The sequence below is a fragment of the Pungitius pungitius genome, chromosome 9 (assembly GCF_949316345.1).
Source record: "Pungitius pungitius chromosome 9, fPunPun2.1, whole genome shotgun sequence".
NCBI classification, from domain to species: Eukaryota; Metazoa; Chordata; class Actinopteri; order Perciformes; family Gasterosteidae; genus Pungitius; species Pungitius pungitius.
Genome location: NC_084908.1, coordinates 14840754 through 14854134, shown reverse-complemented (window position 1 = coordinate 14854134; position 13381 = coordinate 14840754). Strand labels below are relative to the sequence as shown.

General features: G+C 40.6%; 1 protein-coding gene across 1 annotated transcript in view; it reads right to left on the bottom strand.

Moving 5' to 3' along the window:
- gstcd (glutathione S-transferase, C-terminal domain containing) overlaps positions 1-13381 on the bottom strand; it is a 36382-nt gene that overhangs the window by 4752 nt on the left and 18249 nt on the right. Inside the window, exons 6-9 of the mRNA XM_037472920.2 lie at positions 6328-6443; positions 5975-6019; positions 5528-5656; positions 1232-1365 (exon numbers count right to left, since the gene is read on the bottom strand). Of these exons, the coding sequence (XP_037328817.2) occupies positions 1232-1365; positions 5528-5656; positions 5975-6019; positions 6328-6443 (424 nt within the window). The remainder of the gene's footprint in view (positions 1-1231; positions 1366-5527; positions 5657-5974; positions 6020-6327; positions 6444-13381) is intronic.

Sequence of the window (13381 nt, the reverse complement as noted above, 5' to 3'; positions counted from 1 at the left end):
TAATTAACGTCAACATGGTGAAGGTGGGGGGCTAGTGGGCCATTCGGGTCACATGGAGAGAAGTCTCAAGTTTGACTCAAACTGTTAGGGCCTTAATGAAATGGACAGTTAAGTTTCACAGCTCATAAAAACCTGTGAAATGCCTGGAATGTCGACACCTGCAAAATATCCACATGAGTACCTGGAACATGACCTGAGGGGGAAACACTAAAAGTAGCAAGAGGAAGATTGACACAGTCAGGTGCGTTTGGCCCTGCAGACACACGGCTTCTCGTTGCCCATTACAGCCGCAAGGTCTTTTTTTCCAGCATTCTCTAGTTTTTTAGAAGGGGTGAAGTGTCAAGTTTGGAGAAAGAAAGGAGAGGAAAAACCAAGTATGTGAAAAGTCTCAAATATTTATATCGTACACTGAGAACAACGTCACGGTTCCTTCCTTCTTCTTTGTTAATTGGTTTTGTGGTTTTCAGACACACCATTTTGTGGTGGGTTGAGCATTTTGTGATGGTTAGAGACTACATAAAAAGAAAGTAAAATCTGTCTTCAACGCAAAGAAGGATTTTGACCCGGACTGGAAGAGACTTGGTCCACGTCGCTCCCATAGGTTTCCCTAAATCACAGCTGGATATCCCCACTTCAACTTGTCTTTCACTTCCTAAAACAGCGGCCCTACACAACATCTCTTTGCTGCTATAGCAACAGGATCAACAGCAAGTATCGCCTCCAACTTCCTCTTCTCGGCTGTCATTCGTTTCTTTCATCTCTTTAGAAATGGAAATGGCAACATGAGAACTCTATCAACAATAAAGTCGTTCAAAAGAAGAGTAGCATTTCATGTCAGTATTCCAACAAAATTTCTCTCACTCTCTAATATCCCAGACAGCATCGGCACAGCAAACCCTCAATTACGTAGCTGATGGAAGATTGAAAAGCAGGGGTGGACCTTGATGTGAAGGCGATGTCACACAGCCGCCTTGTACTGTCAGCGCTGATTACAGACAGGGAGTGAACAAAAAGCTGGTCGCGTCCGTGTGTGAAAATGATGGAGAGCGAGAGCCTCAAAAAAAAAATAGAATGGAGAGGAAAAAATAAATCACAGAGAGAGAATGGGAGAGAAACAGCAGCGGTAGCAGGGGTCTAACAAGAAAACAACATGGTCAGAAAGAGAATTTGAGAAAGCAGAAAACCCCCCGAGAGGGCACGCGGGTCCCAGGAGCGGCGAGCGGCTACAGACCTTTTGGGGAAGGTGAACTTGATTGCGTTTTGGATGAAGCCGTAGCAACATGGGCTGATGACAAAGGCGGCTCGCGCCTGGATGCAATGCTCCATCACCATGTCGGTTGCAACGCCACATGCATGGAGGGCCACCTGATGGCAAAAAGGACAAAAGAAAAACAAAAAGAAGCTAAAAAGTTATCAAGATTTGTGGAAAAAGTATTTCTGGGCAACAACGAGACGAAAAGTGAGAGCATTTTAGAGCATACAGCCAATCCCAATGATTAGCTCATAATGGCTGCTGCTTTTAATTACATCAATGCTGTCAGTAGGTCGACCTTGGGGAGTGAAAGCAACAAAATGCATCGTGCTTTAGGAGTGGAGGCACAAATGCATCAGGATTCCAATTGAGGGAGTGAATCATGCGTGTTAATGAACAACTAGCTTTACATTAGTAGTGGTGTGGTAGCATATTGGATGGCTGAGTGGAAATAAAAGACCAAATATTATAGCCTGTCTGCTTCCCAGAATGCAAAAATAAAAAAATGATTTATTGCAGGAAATGAGTTGAATATAAAAAACTACAGTGGCAAAGTAGATGATTTCATCTGAGAAATACATTAGCAAAGTGGATTCTCTGTTAATGGTCCACATAAAATGCATTATCAACGGTTCGATGCGACAATAGCAGCTTGGGCACACTGAAACGAACCCTGTCCAACTCAAGCAGCGACCCCAAACTTCTCTTCTTGTCTTCCAAGAAGTTGTCTCCTGGCGTCGGGGCGTCTGAATCCGGCGCACGTTGCCTTGACAGCGGACTCACTGAGGACAAGGCCAAGCCAAGAAGGAGCAGCACTCTAAACATGGCAAAACCCACTTATAAAGTCACTTAAATGTCCGGGTGGGGGCACATTTCTCAGAGGTGCTTAGGCGCTCCCTGGAAGTTGGGACAGCTGCAGCAAACGTTCAGCACACAACCCGCCGTGAGAAATGTAGAGGTCAGTTCACGAGCCGCGCTTTGGAAGTCTTCCCTTCTGCATTATTCCACTTCATGAAGATCTGCACTGATCTAAACATGAATTTATATACAGGCATAAAAACCCAAAACTCAAGAAATAACCTGAAATAACCTAATCATCTGCTTCTTTGATTTCACTTTATTTCTATCCTGCATCCATTCATGTTTTCAGGGAAACGCCTCTTATGTTCTTGCACCAGCATGTTTTAGACTATATCACAGATTGCATGATGTTACATCTAAAGAAAGAATTCTGTACTAAGTAACAACATCGCTCTTTCCCAGCTACTTATGTTGCATGTCTTAATGTTGCACATTAGTCATGCTTTGGTAAATCTTAATTAGTTTTTATAACCTCAAGCCTTGATTTAACACAAACACAAAGCCACTCAAATAAAACGCATTCGGATATGTTCTTATAATACATTATGCATATCCAATTCTCGATTAGGAAAGCATTCTTACTTTATCAAAGTCTAACTTCCTTTTGTCTTTGACTGCTTACTCAAGCCCTATTAATAAAGCCATGTAGCAGGCCAATATGTAATGTGGGATACTAATTAAAAATGGATAGTGGGAGGTGGAATTAAATGCGCCAATTTAAAACCACCCGATAGACATCAAGTATTTCACACATAGCCTGTTAAGCATATTTTTCCACATACATTTCTTTTAGGAAGAATAAATCATAAAACAATATGCAACGGCCAAAAGGACCGATGCCCATTCATCAAACTGTGTTGTTTGACTAATCAGTATTTTGAGGAGAGGAAAAGCTGTTTTCGATCTGTATCTTCCACTTAATGATCACAGAAATAATGAGGCTTCATTATTCACTCTTATTAAAGTAATTACATTCCTCTCCTGTCGCACCCGACAGAATGAGCTCGTGCAATACAGCCGACTAAAACTCCTCTCGATCCCCATCACACTAATACTGTTAGAGAGGTGTGCTCAAACTGTTTTTAATAGCTTCGTCTTTGCCGAAATGTGCGGTGCAATAAAATATGACTCTTAACAATAGAGCTAATGAAGTAAAACATGTCCATCATCAATAAGAATTTGATATCAAAAGGAACTTAGAAAGTGAGTTTCTGGTACGTGGGCTTTGATTTATTTAGTTTTCCTCCCAGAAATGACTTTGACTGTAGATAAACAGACAAAATCTTATGAGACTTAAAAGAAGAAACCAACACAAAGCGTCTAATTACTAATCCTAATAACTTGGGCTTGATGTGTACACTACGTGTTTTATACTATTGCGTATGTAGTAATAAAGACTTGTACAAGAGTAAGCAACAGCCCCTCTGCTGCACAGAGCCCCGTTTGCCCTTCACACAGTCAATAGGAAACAATCAGACCCTCAAGCAGAACCAGAAATGTACCTGAATGAAGACCAAACCAAGTCAACTTTAACCTCTACAACTTTTCCTGCCTTCAAGGTCTGTTCAATGTTATTGAAGTAGAGAATAAAGACAGTATAGACTGCAAGCAAAGGCTAGGAGACGAGAAACGGTGTTATGCTACTAAAGAAAGGAGGAGCAGATACTGACTAATAGGGACACCTCAACTTAATTAGCATGATAAAAATGAGTGTGACTAAAAATGGCACCATTTATAAAACATAACAGGATTAAAAACTGGCATGATGGGTGGTTCCTTCCGGTAAGATTATCTGTGTGATACAGGAAGAAGCTCGGCGAAAGCAACAGCTGAGGCCGCACGGAGCAGCGCACAACAGTACAAACTTGCACCTGTGTGATGAAAAGGGTTTTATTGTTCATCGAAAATCCGTGTGCGAGTGTGTGAACTCCCTGACTAGGCTTCAAAAACCATCCACATGTTCTAGAGAAGAATAATCTATGCTGTTTGTTACTTGCCAAGTGGAACGGGTCTCAGTGGAGTGTTGATGCTGGAACAATAGCTTCTAATTACAGCAGGTTCATATATAATCCCTATTTTTCCCCAAAGAGTTAAAACGAGGCTACTCGAACAGCTGGCGTTTTGGGAACTGGGCTGTGACACAAGGCCGGAAGAGGTTATGGTGCAAATAGTGACCTGAGATCACATATAATCAAGAATAATGATGGTAAAAGATTCTCTTTTTTTCGTTTTTTAATCCACAAGAAATGGTTTGCCTGATACAGCTAGACTCAAAAAGCCACTAAAAAGGCACAGTTAAGTACCCATTTCGTCTAAATGGATAGTAATTATCTTGAAAAGTCAAGAGCTCTGCAGATGAAGGTGTTTAAAAAGGACAGGCGAGGGTTTCCAAGGGGTTCAGCAGGAGAGTGCAGCCCAATGTTGATTTTAGTTTTTTTCAGCCCCATTAAACAGAGTTTGAAAGGTAGCGAAATATTTATTCTGTTGTTGCAGGTCAGTCGTGCAGAATTGAAAACACATTTAATAAGCTGGACCTTAAAAAAAACATCATACTGCATCAGATATATTGTTGTATGTGAAATGAATTAAGAAGTAAAAAAGGCGACATTGCCCATTAAATTAAATGAAACTTGAAAAGGCTGTCAGGTCTTTTTTCTACAGACCCTTTCCACAGATGATACTACCCGATCGAAAGAGGACTCCTAACCCTCCTCAAGTCATAAGAGCATCACTGTTGTTCAAAACAAACAACAGGGATAGGGGCAGTAAGCAAGAGCGCAGAAAGAGGGGAACAGACCCCACTGAACAGACCCCTTAACTGACATTAGCTTTGCCCTTCATTTTCCGGGTAAAAGGACCTTTTGGCAGTCTAGTAATCAGGGAGGAGATGGTGACATACACCGCTTGACTGAACTGCACGGCACTAAAAGGGTTCTGATTAGAGCTCCACAAATGAAAAGCCAACTCAGCTGCGCTGATAAAAAAATAATAGCACGATGACATTTTAACTTTGTGGAAAAAGATGATGGGGGTTTGACGCGTCTCTCCATGTGATGTGTGTCTGAGCTTCTGCAAAATATGAACATATGTTGATACTAAAAATACAACTTTCAGGCACCTCGCAGTTCAATTGGGATTGTGACAGTAATAAAAATGTTTTCGATATTTCATCCAAATTACATAAGCAAAACAATAGTGCAGTAAATTCTATTTTGCGACTTAATGCTTTTTACTTGAAGTTTGATTGGATTTTAATGACTTGTAGTTTCCAATTTTCACAAAATAGCGTACCTTAAATTGCTAAGTGATTTGAAATGATCACCATGTCCATAGAATCTGTGGTTCATTATGCGAATGGAGACTAAATTGAGGCAAAGGCACCTTTTCTTGTACCGTGTGAAATGCCACACTCACCCCAATGTGAAACGTTCCGGTGAAGTAGTCCAAATTAGCCTGAACAAAGCCAATGTTTTTAAGGCCAAGCTCAGCGCTTCGACTCTGGGCCCGGACCAATGACTCCTCTTTGTTCTCTATGAGGATGACCTTTAGTAAAATAAACACAGACGCATTTAATTGGTCCTGGAATGAGTTATAATACAGTTTAAAACTGACAAGACATATGACATCATAGCAAGAGCTTTAGTGGTAAAAGAGCAAAATAATAGCATGAAACATAACTTAATTGAATTATAATAATTGATGATTGTAGAATTGCATTTAATGATACGTATTCATCACTATCATTATGAACAGATGGTTTATCTACAGATCTCTTGATCAAAATGATAAGTCTACTAAATGTTCACGTCTTCGGAGAAAACTATTTTCTGTGATATGGACACACACATCTGAACATGTTACCTGGCAATCCGGAAGTGTGTGCGCCAAAGCAATCCCTAAATGGCCCTGCAATTTGGCAAAAAGAAAGATAATACATTTAAGGAAGAACAGCATACATCAATGGAGCATCCGTGGAGTTATGATTAGTGCTACCCTTTCCCACTGAGAAATGACCCTTTTGTCACGCTACGGCTCTGAGCATTTTCATTTAAATGTAATTACCATTCTGCCTGTACACACCCGCCAACACCACAAGGAATTTAAAGAGGCAGGGAAAACAGGAGCGAAGGTGAGAAGATCCTTCAGCCTTATGTAGCCATCGGCTGCAGTGAGAAACGAATGCAGAAGCTTGACCGAAGGACGAATACGGTTACCGTTCCACTGCAAAAATCCACAATGGTGTGCCCTGGCCTGGCCAGCTCCGTAACCATGGCAACCAAGTTGTTCAGCTGTTGCCTCTTCCGAACCACACGGATGTTTGACACATTCCCTGCAAAAGAGCACAAGTGGGAAGCAACAGGTTTTTTCAGGTGTCTGATTGGAGGTTAAAGAAAGATAAACATAAATTATATTTTTCACTGAACACATAAGTGAAAGTAAAATAATCACTCCAAACATTTTTCATCTGTTGTCAGAAAGTAAACAATTATCTTCCAACAACAGTCTTTACAACTTAATCAAAAACGAGCCTCGAGCCAAAATGGGTCCTCCTGGTCTGTGACAGAACTTTCTGCTGCTGTGAGACCAGCAGGTACCCCATTAACTCAAAGCACATTTCAGTCTGATGCATCTTCATCACCCGTCTGATAGCGCGCCACATTGGCAGCGAGCCGTGGCCACGCTGTGCCGATGCCGTCTCTGGCCCATAAATCTAGAGTGATGAGTGTTTCATTTGCCCCACAGTCACACCCTTATATCCGCAACTGGAATAACAGAAAAAAAGAAATCCCCCCACGTCCCTGCTCACAGCGCTTTGAACACGAACACGGGGGGGGAGGGTGGAGAGTAAAAAAGACTTTTCATTTTGCCGACAAGTATATCTCGTAGTTTCATTATTCTGGCCCTCATGCTGCCTGTTACTGAGTTGATCCCGGTTGTGGGGAGAGCCGAATGCACAAAAACAGCAGGAATGTCATTGAAATGATTCTGTTCTGCTTTAGGACGAATAACTCACATGGGTGCATGCGCCAAAAGGGGCTTCAGAATAGAGGCTTTTTTAAAAATGCATCTTAACACAATTGCAACTTGGAGTGTGCAGAAAAAGCATTACAAAAGTGGTCTAGCACAGACACATGGTATGAACAGTGCACAACAATGCTTTAAAACTAAATGGATAGATTTATTTTGCATTTGAAGGGCACACTTTGCCATCAATTGTATATTATAAAATTCAGATGGAAATCTCAATTACTTTGCTTGTCTAATATTCACTGCGTTTGGCAGCAATTTATTTGAGCTTTGCTGAAAGCAGGTGTCTAAGTCAGTAAATTAGAATCCAATTTAATAGCCAGTTAAGGAGCACACATAATGAGACTTTAATTCTGTTGATATGATTGATTGATATTCAAAACAATACACTGAAAGAAACTTAAGCCTCACAGACAGAACGGGAACTGCAGGGTTTAGTGATAATTACACAGAACACTTTCACATAGAAGTAGTGATGTGATCCCTTATTAATACAAAATCATGTATAATGGCCATTTTAATCCCTAAATGTTTTGCCCAAAACCTTATTTAGAAAAAGCCTTAAATTTACAGGGCCAAATGTTAATATTGTACTACAGTGCACTTTGTTGTCTATTAGCCCTGAGAGTGTGTGCAAAACACATTTCAATATTCAAAGGAAAGCATGTTTGTGAGAATTGGAAGGATTGTTTAAAAGCTGCTAGTTGCTAACATGGACTGAGTGCAGAGCTGCAAGGGAAGCGGTTTGTGAACGCTTTCATTGATTTTGAAGTGTGTGTGTGTGTGGACTGCATTTTCTACTCACACAAGACTTGAAAGGTCACAAAACATCAAACCCATCACTTACATATGACTGTGTGGGTGGCAGCAGCACTGCAGAATACATGCTAATCCGCCTCTCCCTTTGTTTTCACTTTCATTTTTGATGTGTTTTCAGGGAAAATAATTATACTGAGAGCTCTTTTAAGTGCAGGCCCTGGGTTGCGTTTAATAGACTACATTTCAGATGGAAATGATAAAGTATATATCCAACAGTAGAGGTAAAATGTTCCAGATAGGCCTAATGAAACCAGTTCAATATTTATTCATGCCTTAAAATGTACTTGAATTTTAAATGATTAAATGATTAGAACAAACCGGAATCTTCTTGTAATATAATTCACTTAACAGTTTATAGCTGACACCTAAGGGAAAATAGACATAAAACGAGTTACTTAATCTCTTGAATTTCCTTTAAATCTTCAGAACAGCTGGGAAAAGGGAAGGAAGTCGATACCTAAATTAAAGATACAAGTGGTCATATGTTATCACCTTAAATGATTTATCTTCACTTCAAACCTCACTTTAGATTTTGGTACTCTGTTATTCATCAGTGTATGACACATGAACATGAAAAAATGATTGAACTCTAGGTTATATCTCACATAAAAAAAGAGGGGTAATGTGAACGAAGGTACCAGTGAAGTTACTTCATTCACCTCTATAGTTTACCTGACCCTTGGCCCTGCACTGTGTCTTACAGGCACTGTGTCAAACAGTGAATCTTCATCATCATGTGTATCTCAGGACTTCTTCATAGTCAGAATGCTAAGTGTGGATGACTAGAATCTACATTATGTCCAATGACGAGATGTCAGCTTTCTTCCATCGGTCATTACCACAATTTTGGCACAAAGCGACCACAGTGTTTTTGGGGGCGTGGTAAAGTTTAGCGACAAAAAGTGCAATATTTCCAAATGTAATTATTGTTGTTGGTATCGTCAAGAAGACCAGGGAGAGTTTCCATTTTCCTCTGAGCCGAGCCTCTACCAACAACTCAGGCCACTCAACTCTTTTTTAGGAACAGTTCTGAGGACCCGTAGGGCAGCGCATGGAAAAGGTCACAGAAGGTCTTTTGAGTGGATATTACAGAGACAGTGTTAGAAAACTACATCATAAATATATGTATAAATATTGACCTCATCACGGCGCTAAATGAAAGAACTATCTGGAAAACATTCATTTTATTCGGTGGACTTTTCGGTCCTGAAGCCTTTTACTAACTAAACAATGACAGCACGGCACAGAAATCCCACCAATGTCAAACTAATTTGATTGGTCGAAGGCCTCGATTGTTTTCTCTCACCTCGATGGTGGAGCACGATTGTCTAATCACCATTAGGTGTGTGGCCACTGCAACATATCGGTGAAAGAAGGCCTGTGGGTCAATATTTAATCTTGATAAAAAGAGAAAGGCGCATGGTGGAAGAGTCTGTAGCACATGTTTCCATCTTGCAGGATTTGTGGCTTCAATCCACAAATTCTCACCACAAGAGAAATTCGCCTCAATGACAATAAATACAACAACTGAAAGCAGCTGAAATAAAAATGTAACGGAATAAAAGATCAAAAGTTCGATCCCAGCTTGAACTTGCAGGATAAAAACATCACCACAGACCATGTAATTCACAAAAAAGAGACCTACGTCATCTGCAGGGATTTTTGATCACCAGCCACTTTTCTAAACAGATGCAGCAATCACTGCGTGAAAGAAACTACCTGCTGCTGTCATCTAGCCCGGCTCAAATTATTAGCTCAACCCTCGTCTGCCGTCACTCACATCACACTGCACAAGACTTGGGAGGAGATACAATGTTTTAGCAATTAGTCAAATCCTTTTTTTTTTTTTGCATCAAGCCAAGTATGCAGGAGAATGATAATAACAATGCATAAATTACCACTGAGGGGTGACAGCTGAGACAGCATCAAGACAATTTAAACGCCATTTTTGATCGGATTCAGACGTATCCTCCCTTTCCCAATCACAGGGGAACATAACGGCAAAGAAGAAACAATGTTTGTATCAGGAGTTACTGAATAGTAAAATATTATTCTCTTACAAGGAAAATGAATAAATCCACTTTAAATACTTTTTTTATCCATACTTCAAAGGCCATTTTGACAATATCAAGGAGAGTTTTCTTTGAAGACCCTTTTCTGAAAAAAAAAAATCCTGAAAAATTGCACTGGGGACAAGTGGTATTATTATCGTTTTCATCTAATATAAAAGACAAAAAACAATCAAAAGAATGCTCCGTAGGAGAAGGGCCTACCTGCGGAGTGTTATTTTCCCTAACATTCATTTTCTCATGCATTCTAACTAGGTCTACGTTCTTCCAGCCTCCTTTGTAAACAAGGTCACCAAGCCCGGCTCAAACAATCCACCAGCAAGCCGATTGCTGAGACATGGGCTCAAGAGTCTCCTGTCGGTCGGTACAAGACAAAAGAGGAGCTGCGACGTTTTAGCAATAAAATCGGTGCGATCCAGGCCACCGCGGCCCGTGGTCCAGATACTCGGATCCCAGGGCAAACAGGACAGACATCTCGGAGCAGACAAAGTAGACGGTCGATGCGTCCTGGCATGACTGGGGGACACAAATTTGCATTGAAAAGACCGAAACTGCAAGTTGGCATCGTGCGATATGAGCCTCTGTTTGTGCTAGACAAACCATTAGGGTGGAACACACTGGCATTTGAATAGTTAAATCCCACTTTCTAACAAGTCTAATCAATGACTCCTCCATCATGTCAAGATTTACTTTTTTCCAATTACAAAAATAAGATATTAGAAAATCTTTGAGACAAGGGAAGCCATAGGAAAGAGTGCTGTTATCACATCCAACTCGCCTTCAGCAGCCACAACATTAACAACAAATATTCCTTTGTAGTGTACACCGAAGTGCAGACTGGGTTTTGTTGTCTGCATAGCAATTGAACACAATATAATTACAATATTACTGTGAATGTTCATATTTGCCTGCAGCAGAAAAGGGACTCAAAATATTTACATTGTAAATATAATCAGCAGCATTCAAGCTTTCCAATTCTTTCATCCAGTGTGCCGTCGACCCCCTTTGTTAAAATGTTCAATTGGTTGTAATCTTAGATTTTTTTGTCTTTCCACAGGCTAAATCACCTGGATCGGATGGTGTTTATGAACAGGTGCACAGTCAGCATCCCATCAGCAAAAACTAGTTTCAAAAAGCCAGAAATGACAGAACCAGTAAGAGTCTTGGTTTCCTGAGCTCTCCCTTTTTTTTGCCCTGCAGCTTCAGAAGTGCAAAGAGTCTTATCAAGCAGGTCCATCACACAGATTAGAATGTAAACACATTGCCGGGGTGCAGAGGGCCTCTGTTTGGTCTCGGCAGGACCCGACATCTTTTAGAGGACATGTGGGTTTGAAGAGCAAACGTGAGGAGGGCGGGTCAAGATTCCACTTTAGATTATGGGGTTCACTTTATGACTTCAATATTTTGGGTTGATCCTTTGGATTTGAGTTATTAGCATACTGGCCAAAATGCATGTTATTTCCAGAAATTATATTTGAAAAAGCAGGCGGTTCGATATGAATTTGAGGAGAAAGTAGCAGCTCTTTTGCTCTGAGCATCTCACTTGAAACATGTGCAGTAGAACAAGGTTGGAGACTAGATGAGTTCAAAGTTTATACATAGATGTGGAAACAGACGCAGGCCTAAAAGGGTCCGGGCAACCTGTACGAGTCATGTGTTGGCTCGTGTTACAAACTGTATACAATACAAATTAATTCCTGGATGAAAAGCATCTCCAGTTGAGTTGTTAACGATTAAAAAACACAAATTAGGATCGGATAACGCCATTTTACATTAATTCGATACGTTCATATACTTCAGTGTAATTCAGTGTTTCTCATTTTCAAAATGGATTCAGGATGATATGGAAATTTTTCATGATATATAATAGATATAAAATGTAGTTAGTATAATAAATAAGACTGCTTTGATATGCTGATCAGAAAAAGTCAACTAATGATTTTTTTATACGCTCATATTTTAGTTTACAGCTTAAAACCAATATAATGAAAACAAATAAAGCACAGGTCAATAAATCAAGAAGGGTCACTAGCTGGAAAGGAGAATTGATTCTGAAGACAGTTTCAATGTTGGGTATTGAGGCCGTTTCAAAGCACTCCTGGTGTGTTTTGCACAGGTAAAAACACACGCTATGTGTATGTATGAGAGTTCAGTGAGCTAAAGTATAAACATGAAGGTGTGGTGCACCATTATCTTCTCAGCACGACTTCTGCAGCTCATCTAATCAGCTCACGTCTGAATGCCTGGCTGCTGATCCGGTCCTCATGAATGGACCAGTGTGTTGGTTCAAAACGGATCTGTCGGGCCCGCTCAGTCCTCAAGGATAAAAAAACAACAACAACAATCTTTTCTCATCAGGTGAGATGTTCATAACATTGCACGTCTCATAAAAACAAGTGCAAGGGTGGCGTGGGAGCTCCTAGCAGGACTGAAGAGATTAAAGTAAAGGAAACTGTCTTATAAATGAACCTGTTAACACCTGACTTCTGCAGTCGCTCGGTGTATTCATAAAGTTGAATTCGATTTTGAATTCATGCATCGACTACAGAATGTGAACGTAACATGCGCCAAATCAAAGGCCGGCCAATGCAACCGCAGCTCCTGTTAAACGGCCCCGGTGTGAGTGAGAAAGCTTCACTTCCTTTATGTGGCTGGAAGAGCGTAAAATGCTGCTCCCATGAGTGCTGTTAACTGCACACAAGGGCGCCGCAGCAGTAAACGGGGCGAACACAATAAAGAGCGAAGGAGTCGCCTTTACTACTAGATCAACAAACCGCCTGGAGCACGGTTACAAAAAGTATAATGGATTACTAACAAAGGGAGAAATGCAAATGCAGGGAAAGCTAAAGGCTTAAGACCATGGTACATATCACGACACCTTCCTGGAAGACCGGGGGGGGGAACCTTGATCATAAAATGGTTACTTTCCCAATGACATATTTGAATAAAAGCAGGTCAAAAATGAACGCCACTGATCATCAGTTGACGCTTTAATCCCTACAAAGTCACATTCCACATAGAGGCGCATTTACTAAATTCAAAATCATTTCAGGCACTTGGTGCATAAACACGGTCTTTGTAAGCACAATATATTTGGATCCTATTCTTTCAATGTGTCCATGAGCTGTGACTAAATGTCTCAGGTTCTCCATCAGTTCATCCGAGTTTGATGGCGTGCGCACTCGCTACTTGATGTGAAGGAACAGAAAGAAAAACTGTTTTCCAACTCTTCAGTGCTGGATTTGTGTTGCATGACATTCATTTCTATAGGAGGGACAAATAGATTTATTACAGTTTCATGGCTTTTTAGACACCTGAACTCTGGGGAACATATTGTTTATGTGACAAGGTT